At 43.1% G+C, this 15,744-nt stretch overlaps 1 protein-coding gene across 1 annotated transcript in view; it reads left to right on the forward strand.

Moving 5' to 3' along the window:
- TENM4 (teneurin transmembrane protein 4) overlaps positions 1-15,744 on the forward strand; it is a 392,087-nt gene that overhangs the window by 362,576 nt on the left and 13,767 nt on the right. Inside the window, exons 25-26 of the mRNA XM_060102952.1 lie at positions 2,972-3,144; positions 13,477-13,712. Of these exons, the coding sequence (XP_059958935.1) occupies positions 2,972-3,144; positions 13,477-13,712 (409 nt within the window). The remainder of the gene's footprint in view (positions 1-2,971; positions 3,145-13,476; positions 13,713-15,744) is intronic.

Consider the following 15,744-nt stretch of genomic DNA (forward strand, 5'->3'; position numbering starts at 1 on the left):
GAGTGTGTACATGGATCACAGCTGTCCAAAGAACCAGACTAGAACAGCATACTCATCCCATGAAACTGTTGGACTGAAATGGCTCTTGCAGTTGATGTCAAAGACGACTTGGGATCTGCCAGCACTCAGCTTACTCACAGACCACAGGTACAGTTAAGGTGACCAGGGCAGAGCCAGTTTTGGAGGGTCTTGATTTTGGGCTCAGAAATTTGGGATGCCCTAGTAATATTTTACTGAAAAGGCCTAGAGGTTGATATTGGCAGATGTCCTATAAATGAGATGCTTCTATAAATGCCAGTAATTTTAAAAGTCCTCTTCCCCAAGGTGGCCATGCTTATGAGGCATTACTTGGGTTGTCACAGCACTTTTCTGATTATGAAAATAATCCATGTTCATTATTAAAAATCTTGGGAATATAAAATGCATATAAATAAGCAACTAAAATCACCTGTAGGGCCTCCCTGGTGGCGCAAGTGGTTGAGAGTCCGCCTGCCGATGCAGGGGATACGGGTTCGTGCCCCGGTCTGGGAGGATCCCATATGCCGCGGAGCGGCTGGGCCCGTGAGCCATGGCCGCTGAGCCTGCGCGTCCGGAGCCTGCGCGTCCGGAGCCTGTGCTCCGCAACGGGGGAGGCCACAGCAGTGAGAGGCCCGCATACCGCAAAAAAAATAAAATAAAATAAAAAATAAAAAAAAATAAAAAAATAAAATAAAATCACCTGTAATTCTACCTCCCAGAGATAGCCACTGTAAACATTTTTGTGAAATTCCTTCCTGTTCAAATTTCCAGCAGCCATGAAGGGTTAAAAAGGACACCAGCCTCTCCCAGAGTTTAAGGGAGCAGAACTGTGAGCTTCTCCAGATGAGAGAGGCCTCAAGACAGACATTCCAGATCTTTACCCCAAGACGTGCCCTCCCTCCTGCAGCAGTCTCTCAGAGTCACTCCCTCACCCGGCTCTGAGGGGCACTCTGTACCTTTCACCCTCCAGTCCAGGTCAAGTCACACCACCACCCTCCGTTAAGCCAGACTGACCTTTCCTTATAACAACCTGATTCAGTACAAAGGAAGAAAAATGAGACATCATGACAGGAAACAGGTTTCCAAACCCCTTAACTGCCTCTAAGAGAACCTAAAGGACTGATACAGCTCCACAGCCTTGCCCCACCAAGCTCAGGCCTGACGTATGTGGTCGAGACCCCTGCTTTTCTCGCCATCTTGGAAAGGGCTTCCATTCCTCTTCCTCAGCATCAAAGATTCAACTCTCCCAGAGCCCCTTGGCCCTTCCCCCAGAGTCGGTCTCAGGTCAAGGACTGAGGCAATTCATTCCAAAGACCTTCACCAACACCTCCTCTGTGGCAGACCGCACCAGGGACTATTACCATTTGGTGTGAAGTGTGCCGTGATCAGTACCAGCCACAGGGACAGAAAGAGGTGGCAGGTGGCAGAATCCATGCAGCATTCAAATCTGACCTTGAACAGAAAATTGCTCAGCAAAGGCCTGCCTAGTCTCACCTCCCAAGTCTCACCTGAAACCATAGAAGCTGTGGGACCCCAGCATCCCATCAGGAAGCCAGGCCCAGCTGAAGGCATCACAAGAAGAGCAAGGATGGAATTGAACTTTCAGGCCTTTCATTTCACCATGGTTAAAACCCTCAGGGGCCAAGAGGACAGTTTTACCCCAGTATTAAAAGCCAAGCAGGAAAAAAAGTCCAGTGGGAGACCCAGAGTACATGAGGGAGACGTATACAGCTGAACCCACGCTATAAGCTTGAGCCTGAGTAGAAGTCGGAATACTGGCATCTGGGCGAAGAACTTTTCCCCCATTCACACGCAAGGGCAAAAAGGCTCTTTAAAACCTACCTTTTTACACTTCAGCCTCCCGTAATTACGAAATGTTAGTAGCCCGCTCCCCGCTATCTCCCAATTACTCTGCAGCAGGTAAGAGAGCACACGTGATGGATACTTGCAAATAGACAGTACGGAAATGCTCCCTGAAGACAGAGAATCAAGTGGTGGCTTGGAAGCAGACAGAGCTGAGTTTGAATTTCGACTCTATCACACTTAGCTGTGTGACCTTGAGCAGGTGACCTCACTTTTCTGAGCCTCCTCCAAAAAGGAGCTAATATGTACCTTTTAGACTAGTTGTGAAGATTAAATGAAAGAATGTATGAACATTGCATGACTAGCACCATACCTGAACAAAATGAACGCCATATTGTAGGTGGTGAATAATTCTAGGTATTTCTTTTAGCCTCATCAGGAGAATGGGAAAGAGAATTAAGATTCAATTATGATGCTTCAGAAAGACCACACCAGAGTGAAGCTGTGAGTTTTGAGCGCCACAGATACATAGCTGCTTGGTGCCAGATGTGAAACCTAGATGTGAAGGGGTTGCTAGAGCCCATCTGTCTAGCCTGCTTGTGTGGCAGCAGAATCCTGGTTGGAATTCAAAGTCCCCTTTTCCCAGGATCTGTAGCTTCCTAGATTAGGGTTAGGGTTATCTCCAGTGCTGTTCAGAAGAAACCTACAGTTCTTGGGGGCGGGGAGGGGGTGCGGTAGTTGAGCCAGTATTCAAGCAATCAGTTTGACTGCTCGCCTCTGGGAGTTACCCAGCTCTAAGACTCTGGGTCATCCGTCTCAAATGGGCAACATCATCTCACCCTTCATGGGTGACATAGTGACAGGGCACTTCCACATCTTGTTCACAGGAATCCTGGGTGGTGGGTAGGGCAGGGGTTATCATCTCCACTCTATGGAATTAGGAAAGGAAGATTCAGAGAGGTAAGCTGTTTGCCTACAGTTGAATATCAGCGGGTGGAGTGGTATCCAAGGAGATGCAGGAGACGTGGAAATGTATCTGACCAGAAAGAAAAGCAGAACATGCAAAACCATGGCATAAGGTAGAACATGCCAAGTTCCAGCAATGGCCCAATTATATTTCTGTTACTCAGAGCCACCCCTTGGTTTTCAGGTACGACAGCTTTGGGCGCCTGACCAATGTGACCTTCCCTACTGGCCAGGTGAGCAGTTTCCGAAGTGATACAGACAGCTCAGTGCATGTCCGGGTAGAGACATCCAGCAAGGATGATGTTACCATAACCACCAACCTGTCTGCCTCAGGTGCCTTCTATACACTGCTGCAAGGTAAGCCAGGTGGGGGGTTGGGGTCTTGGAGACCATGGGGTGGGGAGACCCCTTTGAAAGAGGATGACACAAGAAAGAAGCTGCTACTGCAGCTGCCCAAGAACAGGAAAGCATAACAACTGGTTTCTCTCTGTATTGCCACCTAATTTGCAAAACACACCAGACTGAGCCCTGTAAATTCTCTCCCTCAAGCTTCAGAGTAATATTTCATTGTCTCATTCCATTATCAGCAGAACAAAGGGTAGAGAATCCATTAGCTGCTAATCCAAGTGACCTTGCTATTCTGCCATTCTAATGGCTCCCAGATTAAAGACTGACTCTCACTCTGGTGCAGATGAGGACAAAGGACAAGAATAATTACACCTAATTATGAAAGGGATTTGGGCGTGGAGAAGGCCTCCCTGAATCTCAGGTGAGAGCGCTTTGTTAGTCTCCTAGAATTCTATAGAGAAGAGACCCTTCTCTGTGTCCATCCAATAATCCCTGATATGAGTTGATCTTTTAGCTTCAGATAAATCACAAGGATGAAACCTCGCTGTGAACTGTCTGCCTCAATTGTTCTCATGGGCCCTGGGGACCCAAAATGGAGCTTGCAGCTTTGTTGGACTTAGTAAGCATGAGAAAAAAGAAGCCATCACTAGGGAAAGCCTTGCTTGATGTTTTTCCCCAGCCTCCAGATAGCTTTCATACTCCCAAAAGCTTTGACACAAAGTAGTAAAAACAGCCTTGGCCTGGGAGTCAGAGTCCCAAATTCTAGTCCTAACTCTGCCACCCCATCACCATGGCCCTCAAGTTTCTACTCTGGGAAAAGAAAGCAAGTTGAAGCCACGCTGAATGGTGCAGGGCAGTGCAAAGAGCAACAGTTCTGGGGCAGACACACTGGGACCCCTGTGCCTGCTGTACCAGCTCCAACCTGTGTGAATTGGGTGGAGTCACTCTTCTCCGATCCTCAGTTTCTGGGTCTGGGAAATGGGGCTGAATTACAATTCCTGCTTCCTAGTGTTGCTCAGACAATTTCTTTTTTTTTACTCTTTCAATTTCCAATTTTTTTTTGAATTTTATTTATTTATTTTTTACAACAGGTTCTTATTAGTTATCGATTTTATACAAATTAGTGTAGACATGTCAATCCCAATCTCCCAATTCATCACACCACCCCCCCTACGCCCCCGCCACTTTCCCCCCTTGGTGTCCATACATTTGTTCTCTACATCTGTGTCTCTATTTCTGCCCTGCAAACTAGTTCATCTGTACCATTTTTCTAGGTTCCACATATATGTGTTAATATACGGTATTTGTTTTTCTCTTTCTGACTTACTTCACTCTATATGACAGTCTCTAGATCCATCCACGTCTCTACAAATGACCCAATTTCATTCCTTTTTTATGGCTGAGTAATATTCCCTTGTACATATGTACCACATCTTCTTTATCCATTCGTCTATCGATGGGCACTTAGGTTGCTTCCATGTCCTGGCTATTGTAAATAGTGCTGCAACGAACATTGCGGTGCATGTGTCTTTTTGAGTTATGGTTTTCTCTGGGTATATGCCCAGTAGTGGGATTGCTGGGTCATATGGTAATTCTATTTTTAGTTTTTTAAGGAACTTCCATACTGTTCTCCATAGTGGCTGTATCAATTTAGATTCCCACCAACAGTGCAAGAGGGTTCCCTTTTCTCCACACCCTCTCCAGCATTTGTTGTTTGTAGATTTTCTGATGATGCCCATTCTAACTGGTGTGAGGTGGTACCTCATTGTAGTTTTGATTTGCATTTCTCTAATAATTAGTGACGTTGAGCAGATTTTCATGTGCTTCTTGGCCATCTGTATGTCTTCTTTGGAGAAACGTCTGTTTAGGTCTTCTGCCCATTTTTGGATTGGGTTGTTTGTTTTTTTAATATTGAGCTGCATGAGTTGTTTATATATTTTGGAGATTAATCCTTTGTCCATTGATTCATTTGCAAATATTTTCTCCCATTCTGAGGGTTGTTTTTTCATCTTGTTTGTAGTTTCCTTTGCTGTGCAAAAGCTTTTAAGTTTCATTAGGTCCCAATTGTTTATTTTTGTTTTTATTTCCATTACTCTAGGAGGCGGATCAAAAAAGATCTTGCTGTGATTTATGTTAAAGAGTGTTCTTCCTTTGTTTTCCTCTAAGAGTTTTATAGTGTCCAGTCTTACATTAAGGTTTCTAATCCATTTTGAGTTTATTTTTGTGTATGGTGTTAGGAAGTGTTCTAATTTCATTCTTTTACATGTAGCTGTCCAGTTTTCCCAGCACCACTTATTGAAGAGACTGTCTTTTCTCCATTATATATCCTTGCTCCTTTGTCATAGTTTAGTTGACCATAGGTGCATGGGTTTATCTCTGGGCTTTCTATCCTGTTCCATTGATCTATATTTCTGTTTTTGTGCCAGTACCATATTGTCTTGATTACTGTAGCTTTGTAGTTTAGTCTGAAGTCAGGGAGTCTGATTCCTCCAACTCTGTTTTTTTCCCTCAAGACTGCTTTGGCTATTCGGGGTCTTTTGTGTCTCCATACAAATTTTAAGACTTTTTGTTCTAGTTCTATAAAAAATGCCATTGGTAATTTGATAGGGATTGCATTGAATCTGTAGATTGCTTTGGGTAGTATAGTCATTTTCACAATATTGATTCTTCCAATCCAAAAACATGGTATATCTCTCCATCTGTTTGTATCATCTTTAATTTCTTTCATCAGTGCCTTATCGTTTTCTGCATACAGGTCTTTTGTCTCCCTAGGTAGGGTTACTCTTAGGTATTTTGTTCTTTTTGTTGCAATGGTAAATGGGAGTGTTTCTTTAATTTCTCTTTCAGGTTTTTCATCATAAGTGTATAGGAATGCAAGAGATTTCTGTGCACTAATTTTGTATCCTGCAGCTTTACCACATTCATTGATTAGCTCTAGTAGTTTTCTGGTGGCATCTGTAGGATTCTCTATGTATAGTATCATGTCATCTGCAAACAGTGACAGTTTTACTTCTTTTTTTCCAATTTGTATTCCTTTTGTCTCTTTTTCTTCACTGATTGCTGTGGCTAGGACTTCCAAAACTATGTTGAATAATAGTGGTGAGAGTGGACATCCTTGTCTTGTTCCTGATCTTAGATGAAATGCTTTCAGTTTTTCACCATTGAGAATGATGTTTGCTGTGGGTTTGTTGTATATGGCCTTTCTTATGTTGAGGTAGTTTCCCTCAATGCCTACTTTCTGGAGAGTTTTTACCATAAATGGGTGTTGAATTTTGTCGAAAGCTTTTTCTGCATCTACTGAGATGATCATATGGTTTTACTTCTTCAATTTTTAATATGGTGTTATCACATTGATTGATATGCGTATATTGAACAATCCTTGCATCCCTGGGATAAATCCCACTTGATCATGGTGTATGATCCTTTTAATGTGCTGTTGGATTCTGTTTGCTAGTATTTTGTTGGGGATTTTTGCATCTATATTCATGAGTGATATTGGTCTGTAATTTTCTTTTTTTGTAGTATCTCTGTCTGGTTTGGTATCAGGGTGATGGTGGCCTCATAGAATGAGTTTGGGAGTGATCCTTCCTCTGCAATTTTTTAGAAGAGTTTGAGAAGGATGGGTAGCTCTTCTCTAAATGTTTGATAGAATTCACTTGTGAAGCCATCTGGTCCTGGACTTTTGTTTGTTGAAAGATTTTTAATTACAGTTTCAATTTCATTACTTATGATTTGTCTGTTCATATTTTCTATTTCTTCCTGGTTCAGTCGTGGAAGGTTATACCTTTCTAAGAATTTGTCCATTTTTTCAAGGTTGTCCATTTTATTGGCATAGAGTTGCTTGTAGTAGTCTCTTAGGATGCTTTGTATTTCTGCGGTGTCTGTTGTAACTTCTCCTTTTTCATTTCTAAATTTATTGATTTGAGTCCTCTCCCTATTTTTCTTGATGAGTCTGGCTAATGGTTAATCAATTTTGTTTATCTTCTCAAAGAACCAGCTTTTAGTTTTATTGATCTTTGCTATTATTTTCTTTGTTTCTATTTCATTAATTTCTGCTGTGATCTTTATGATTTCTTTCCTTCTACTAATTTTGGGTTTTGTTTGTTCTTCTTTCTCTAGTTCCTTTAGGTGTAAGGTTAGATTGTTTATTTGAGATGTTTGTTGTTTCTTGAGGTAGGATTTATTGCTATAAACTTCCCTCTTAGAACTGCTTTTGCTGCATTGCATAGGTTTTTGATCATTGTGTTTTCATTGTCATTTGTCTCTAGGTATTTTTTTATTTCCTCTTTGATTTCTTCAGTGATCTCTTGGTTATTTAGTAACATGTTGTTTAGCCTGCATGTGTTTTTGTTTTTTATGGTTTTTTTCCCCATAATTGATTTCTAATCTCATAGCATTGTGGTCAGAGAAGATGCTTGATATGAATTCAATTTTCTTAAATTTACTGAGGCTTGATTTGTGACCCAAGATGTGATCTATCCTGGAGAATGTTCCATGCACACTTGAGAAGAAAGCGTAATCTGCTGTTTTTGGATGGAATGTCCTGTAAATATCAATTAAGTCTATCTGGTCTATTGTGTCATTTAAAGCTTGTGTTTCCTTATTAATTTTCTGTTTGGATGATCTGTCCATTGGTGTAAGTGAGCTGTTAAAGTCACCCACTATTATTGTGTTACTGTTGATTTCCTCTTTTAGAGCTGTTAGCAGTTGCCTTATGTGAGGTTCTCCTATTGAGGTGCTCCAATGTTGGGTGCATATATATTTATAATTGTTATACCTTCTTCTTGGATTGATCCCTTGATCATTATCTAGTGTCCTTCCTTGTCTCTTGTTGCATTCTTTATTTTAAAGTCTATTTTATCTGATATGAGTATTGCTACTCCAGCTTTCTTTTGATATCCATTTGCATGGAATATCTTTTTCCATCCCCTCACTTTCAGTCTGTATGTGTCCCTAGGTCTGAAGTGGGTCCCTTTTAGACAGCATATATATAGGTCTTGTTTTTGTATCCATTCAGCGAGCTTGTGTCTTTTGGTTGGAGCATTTAATCCATTCACGTTTAAGGTAATTACCGATATGTATGTTCCTATGACCATTTTCTTAATTGTTTTGGGTTTGTTTTCCTTTTTTTCTGTTGTGTTTCCCACTTAGAGAAGTTCCTTCAGCATTTGTTGTAGAGCTGGTTTGGTGGTGCTGAATTCTCTTAGCTCTTGCTTGTCTGTAAAGCTTTTGATTTCTCCGTCGAATCTGAATGAGATCCTTTCTGGGTAGAGTAATCTTGGTTGTAGGTTTTTGCCTTTCATCAGTTTAAATATGTCATGCCACTCCCTTTTGGCTTGTAGAGTTTCTGCTGAGAAATCAGCTGTTAACCTTATGGGAGTTCCCTTGTATATTGTTTGTCGTTTTCCCCTTGCTGCTGTCAATAATTTTTCTTTGTCCTTAATTTTTGCCAATTTGATTACTGTGTGTCTTCGTGTGTTTCTCCTTGGGTTTATCCTGTATGGGACTCTCTGCGCTTCCTGGACTTGGGTGGCTATTTCCTTTCCCATGTTGGGGAAGTTTTCGACTATAATCTCTTCAAATATTGTCTTGGGTCCTTTCTCTCTCTCCTCCTTCTGGGACCCCTATAATGCGAATGTTGTTGTGTTTAATGTTGTCCCAAAGGTCTCTTAGGCTGTCTTCATTTCTTTTCATTCTTTTTTCTTTATTCTGTTCTGCAGCAGTTCATTCCACCATTCTCTCTTCCAGGTCACTTATCCATTTTTCTGCCTCAGTTATTCTGCTATTGATTCCTCCTAGTGTATTTTTCATTTCAGTTATTGTATTGTTCATCTCTGTTTGTTTGTTCTTTAATTCTTCTATGTCTTTGTTAAACATTTCTGGCATCTTCTCGATCTTTGCCTCCATTCTTTTTCTGAGGTCCTGGATCATCTTCACTATCATTATTCTGAATTCTTTTTCTGGAAGGTTGCCTATCTCTACCACATTTAGTTGTTTTTCTGGGGTTTTAACTTGTTCCTTCATCTGGTACCTAGCCCTTTGCCTTTTCATCTTGTCTATCTTTCTGTGAATGTGGTTTTTGTTCCACAGGCTGCATGATTGTATTTCTTCTTGCTTCTGCTGTCTGCCCTCTGGTGGATGAGGCTATCTAAGAGGCTTGTGCAAGTTTCCTGATGGGAGGGACTGGTGGTGGGTAGAGCTGGGTGTTGCTCTGGTGGGCAGAGCTCAGTAAAACTTTAATCCACTTGACTGCTTAGGGGTGGGGCTGGGTTCCTTCCCTGTTGGTTGTTTGGCCTGAGGCAACCCAACACTGGAGCCTACCCGGGCTCTTTGGTGGGGCTAATGGCAGACTCTGGGAGGACTCACACCAAGGAGTACTTCCCAGAACTTCTGCTGCCAGTGTCCTTGTCCTCACGGTGAGACACAGCCACCCACTGCCTCTGCAGGAGACCCTCCAACGCTAGCAGGTAGGTCTGATTCAGTCTCCTGTGGGATCACTGCTCCTTCCCCTGGGTCCTGATGCACACACTACTTAGTGTGTTCCCTCCAAGAGTGGAGTCTCTCTTTCCCCCAGTCCTGTCAAAGTCCTGCAGTCAAATTCCACTAGCCTTCAAAGTCTGATTCTCTAGGAATTCCTCCTCCCGTTGCCAGACCCCCAGGTTGGGAAGCCTGACGTGGGGCTCAGAACCTTCACTCCAGTGGGTAGACTTCTGTGGTGTAATTATTCTCCAGTTTGTGAGTCACCCACCCAGCAGTTAAGGGATTTGATTTTATTGTGATTGCGCCCCTCCTACCACCTCACTGTGGCTTCTCCTTTGTCTTTGGATGTGGGGTATCTTTTTTGGTGAGTTCCAGTGTCTTCCTGTCGATGATTGTTCAGCAGTTAGTTGTGATTCCGGTGCTCTCGAAAGAGGGAGTGAGAGCATGTCCTTCTACTCCACCATCTTGAACCAATCTCCTCTTAGACAGTTTCTTTAGACAGTATACATATAGTGACCAGCATGGGCCAGGCACATAGTATTGCTTAGAAAGTACTTGTTGGATTAATTAATTAACAGGCATTTTGATTTACCATAAGAAAATAACCATATATTTTCACAACCATTTTTCTTCCCAAATGTGGTCCTGTGCCTTTACCAAAGCCCAAAGAACAATAGCGGTTCTCAGACAAAGAAAGAGAAATCAAGCCCTGGAATTCCTTCCCCACCAAACACCTTTAGCAATGGCAGACCCTAGGTATTTATGCTCTGGCTGGGTTATTGGCAAGAAAAGGTACCAGTTCCAAACCAGCCAGGGTTCTGCCTGACCAAGAACAGCAGTGCGGCTGATGACGTGCAGACATCACATCCTTCAAGCCTATGTTCTTCCCTGTGGTTAAGAGTTGTCTGCTGTACTCCATACGTCTAAGCCGGCTTTCAGCATTTGTCTCAAAAGTTAATGTAGGCCTTCCAGTATCTAGACAACTTTTTAAATTCAGAAGTGCCACATCTCCTCAGTTTTAAAATGTACCATCGATTTAATAACAACTTTTCAGGTGGGGGGGTGGGGAGAGACACTGCTCAAAATCCATACAAAGACTTAAGACACATTCCAAATTCAGAAACATTAAAACGTGAAAAGGAAAAGTACATCTAAGAATCCAGGAAACGTGGTACCTCTTTTTCTTCTTTGGGACCTCTGCCAAGCTCTCCTTTCGTACCAGGCTCAGATCCTCAGTTTTGCAGCCCCCTCAGTAGAGTCTTCGTTAAAAGCTCTTTTGGTTTCATCTTACGTCTGAACTATGGGAAGCAATAAGAAGTAGCTACTAATGAACAGCAGCCTTGGGAAGTCACAGCTCACATTAAACGGGGATCATTTGAGATGGGCCTCGACAGATGCTGTTCCATCCGAAGTCACCATTAATGGACATATGTAGATTCAGCAAGGAGCAGCTTTAAAAGATAAATTGACACAGGCTTTTTCACTGTTCAAAGGAAGTAAAATACAGATTGTCCGTGAATCATGCATAGCAAGTTTGAGGCAGATTTTAGAATTCTGCGTGCGTGAGAGAGAAAGGGAGAAAGATGGGGGCAAGGGGGTGGGAGAGAGAGAGGCTGATCTGATGCCATCCTAGCAGGGAAGATTCAGTGAGGGTTACCTGCAAAAACCACATCCTTATCGCTTGACATAGTCTAGTATATATCTAGTTCCATCCAGCAAATATTTACTGAGCACATGCAATAATAATAATGATAGCTAATATTTTGAGCACTTACTCAGTATGAAGTATATTTTTAGTGTTTTACATTCATCATCCTTTTTAATCCTCACAACAACCTTCTGAGATATTATTAATATCTCCATTTTCCAAATGAAGATAATAAGGCATTGAGAGGTTAAGTAGCTTATCCAAAGTCACCCAACTAGTTGGGTATTTGGACCCAGACACATAGGCTCTAGAACACATTCTGTTAAGCACTGATCTAAAAGTAAGGGGGACCTATTGAAGGACCATGATCGGTACTAGAAAAGTTCACTCTGACAGGTGTGTGAAATGGGGTGGTGAAGATAGAGGAGAGATGACAAGAGATAGATGTGCAAGTGACCAGCACAGCGCCAGGCACATGCAACTAGTAACAGCTAACATTTACGTAACACGCACTAGGTGTGCAGTACTGCTCTCAGCTCTTCATATTCATTATCCTGCTTAATCCTGTGAGGTAACAGTACAGTTATTATCCCCGGGGTACAGATAAAGAAACCGAGGCATGAGAGCTTAAGGAATTTGCCCAAGGTCTTGCAGGAAGAGAGCGGCAGAGCTGGGACTTGAACCCAGGCAGCCTGGCTCCAGACTCCATGCTCTTTATCTCTGTGCAATAGTGCCTTTCACGGTAGGCACTTAGGTATTTGAGAATTCATTCACTCACAGAGTGGTGAACCCCGCTACGCCTCAGCTGCAGGACCACTAATGAGACCAATAAAGAGGCTAAGGGAGGAGGAGGCATTTGTTCCAACCAGAGGAACAAGGGAAGCTTCTGGGAAGAGATGACGTTTAAGCAGAGTCTTGAAGGAAGGGCTTGGGCTAGCATTCATTAAACATAGGGGCAGTGCAGGCAGAAGCAACAGCCAAGGAGGGGCAAGAGGCAGGTGACTGCAGCGCAAACTCAAATGTTTCCATTTTTAGAAAAGAACACAGTGTGCATTTTACAGCTGAAATTTACTTTTTCTCCAGAAGGTTCTGTTAGCTAGAAGATCCTAACTAAAATGTTTTAATCAGATTTAAAAGTTCAGACTGAAGCCTGTTTTTAAATCATTGTCATATACACATAGATGACATACACACACATATGTATATATGACAGCAATTTAAAACATATATATATATATATATATATATATTTGGCATTCTGTCATTGATATACATATTGTACTTATTTTCACCTTGTTGCAAAGAGTGTTATTACCCTAGTGGGAGTGGCTTAAAAATGTTCAACCCTGTGCTCTAGTAATCCTACATTTAGGAGTCTGTTTTGATTAAATAACCCCAAATGAAGACATTAATTTATCCAAAATGTATATTTTTAATAAAGATATAATTATAAATATAATAAATAAATATAAATATAATATATAATTCACATACTATAACATCCACCCTATTAAAGAGTATAATTCAGCAGTTTTTAGCATATTTACAAAGTTGTACAACCATTACCACTAATTCCAGAAATTTTTTTATCAGCCCCCAAAAGAAACCCCATACCCATTAGCAATCACACCCCGTTCTCCCTTTCCCTCACTAATCTACTTTCTGTCTCTGTGAGTTGGCCTATCCTGGACATTTCATATAAATGTACTGATGCATACAATATCTGGCCTTTCGAGTCTGGCTTCTTTCACTTAGCATAATGATTAAAATATATTAATCTGCAGTGCTACCTGTAGTTATGCAAAGCTGGAAATAATCAGAATATCTATTTTAGGGCTCGTTAAATAAATTCTGGTATTTCCAGGCAATGGAATAACATGCAGTCATTGAGAAAAACATTTATGGAAATATTCAACGATATGATACAGTGATCACTGAAAAACTTCCATAAGCAACCATTTTTCACTGTAAATGTATTCAGAAATATCCTAAAATCTAGGAATATACCAAATTATTTACAGTGGTTTCCGTTGGGTATTGAACTCATGGACCTCCATGTATTTTCCTAGTTTTCTTCAATGACAGTGTTTTGTTCCTGTAGTCAGAAACATAAACCCATTTAAAGACCACACCACTGCCTCTGCTGTACACACACCTCCCTCCGTCCGTCCTCCACCCTCCTGAGCAGAGTCCATCCCTCTTCTCTCCCTCAGACCAGGTCCGGAACAGCTACTACATCGGGGCCGACGGCTCCCTGCGGCTGCTGTTGGCCAACGGCATGGAGGTGGCCCTGCAGACGGAGCCCCACCTGCTGGCCGGGACCGTCAACCCCACCGTGGGCAAGCGGAACGTCACGCTGCCCATCGACAACGGCCTCAACCTGGTGGAGTGGCGACAGCGCAAGGAGCAGGCTCGCGGCCAGGTCACCGTCTTCGGGCGCCGGCTTCGGGTGAGCACAGCCTCCAGCAGGTCTCAGCCCCTGGGGGTGGGTGGATCCTGGGGGGAAAGGAGGAGGAGGCATCTGAGAACGGGACTCTTCTTGAAACTGTCCCGGGGAGAAGGTGTTCCTGGGCCTCAGTTTCTTCATCTGCAAAGGGGAAAGTAAATTAAGCGACTACACACAACAAGAGGCTCGTGCATTTTTTTCAGTCGTGCTAGTGAAACGATCACTGGCTTTGATGTTAGTCAGGCTTCCGGCTTCTATTATTCCCTGAGTGAATTTGGGCAAATCTGTAATCTCGTAAAGCCTCAATTTCATTATCCATAAAATGGGGAAGATCAAACCGATTTACAAGTTGCTACAAGGATTAGAAATAGTACATAGAGTGCCCTATACAGCCTGGCACATAATAAGTGGTCAGTAATACCTATTCTAATTGTCCTTTTATTGTTATTCTTATTACTGTTATTGTTACTTCTGTTGCTAACATGTACCAAGAGTCAGTTTAGCTCTTTGGAACCTAAGCCACATTCTCCTTCCAGGCAGAGTTATCCTTCCTAAGACAGCAGAACGACCCCACCACCGTAGCTGTCACTGCCAGGGCATTGGCATCTGCAGTGTGGCATCTCAGAGCACTTTCTAGTGTGTGGATGCCCTGAACCAGCCCTTTTTCTGCCTGACTCCCATGTCTCTATAGTGTGGCCTCTGCCCCAGGACCAGATTGCCCAGCTTCTTTTCCCTCCAACTTCAGAAAGGCAGGCAATGGGGAGAGTGAAAACAGAGGACCCAGACCTGGCTTTCAGCACAGTGCCTTGCAGACCCCAGGTGCTCCATGGAGACTTGCTGAGCTGCAGGGTACCACAGGACTGAGCCACATGCTCCTGACTCCTAAAAGCCACAGAAGCATCCTCATGCAACACAGCCAGGGCTGTCTTGAGCCCCCTGCCCTTTCTCACAAAGAAAGTTCACTTAAGCCCCTGATTCATGCATGGGATAACCACGGTCCAGAGAGAAAAGGGCTTTTTCCTGATTCACACAGCTGGGCGGCAGTAATGACTAGAAATAGGCACCCTGTCTCATAGTGTCATTCTCACAACAGATACAGAAACAGTAAGTTACTTATTCAATGTCACACAACCAGAGCCCAGACAACAAGGTTTCCTGTGTTCCTCAACAGTCAAGAACTCAAGCAACTATCTAATGTGGGAAACAGCCTTCCACTGGCTCCCCAGAGAAGGCCTAGCTTTCTTTGTTCTCTGTGGGACACCATCCTTGGCTTCACTGAGCCCCCTGTGTGAATTCTCCAGGAGCCCTTCATACACATCTGAGGCAGTGAACTAAGTAGAAAGTGTGACCAGGGTTTATTCCTGCCTGGGCCACATGTGTAGCCTTGAGCAGCTCCTCTGAGCCTCAGATTCCTCTGCAGAAACCAGATGATATATTTGAAGCATCTAGCCCAGCGCTGGAAGACCCCAGGTGCTCAATAAATGGCAGCAATTAGTGCTATTAGGATTTCCTCTCTGCCGTGTGAACTGGACCAAAAGTTTCCCAGGCACTAACTGGTCCCTCTCCGAGCCTGAGATGAATGACACTCCAGTTGGGCGGCCGCATCTCTGAGTCCTCCCAAAATAAATGGCCACCCACAGTGGCGGCATGTGGAATTACAATGTTAGCCGGGTGCACCTCCCCATAATGGAGCTCATTTTTTATACAACTGGGAACTTTTTTTAAGAAAGAAAGATGTAAAATAATCTCATTGCCGCCACTGCTGAGCACAGGAAGCATTAGGTCGTTCCCCAGTGAGCTGCTTAATTCAATTTTATTAATTTTGCAGCAGAGGTGTAGATCCTTTTCACTGGGGGTCCTCCAGGAGGTGAGGGGGGTGGCTGGCTTGGTAGTACCACCGTGGGGGCAGTCACAAGGGACCTTCCCAAAGATGCTTTAAAAGGGTCCCCATCACTGTTGGCGGTGCAGACCCCACATCTTCTCCTGCCCTCTCCGCAAAGAACACAGCTTCAGCCTCCAACACCTCTGATTTTTC

Source organism: Mesoplodon densirostris, chromosome 7, assembly GCF_025265405.1.
Source record: "Mesoplodon densirostris isolate mMesDen1 chromosome 7, mMesDen1 primary haplotype, whole genome shotgun sequence".
NCBI lineage: Eukaryota > Metazoa > Chordata > Mammalia > Artiodactyla > Ziphiidae > Mesoplodon > Mesoplodon densirostris.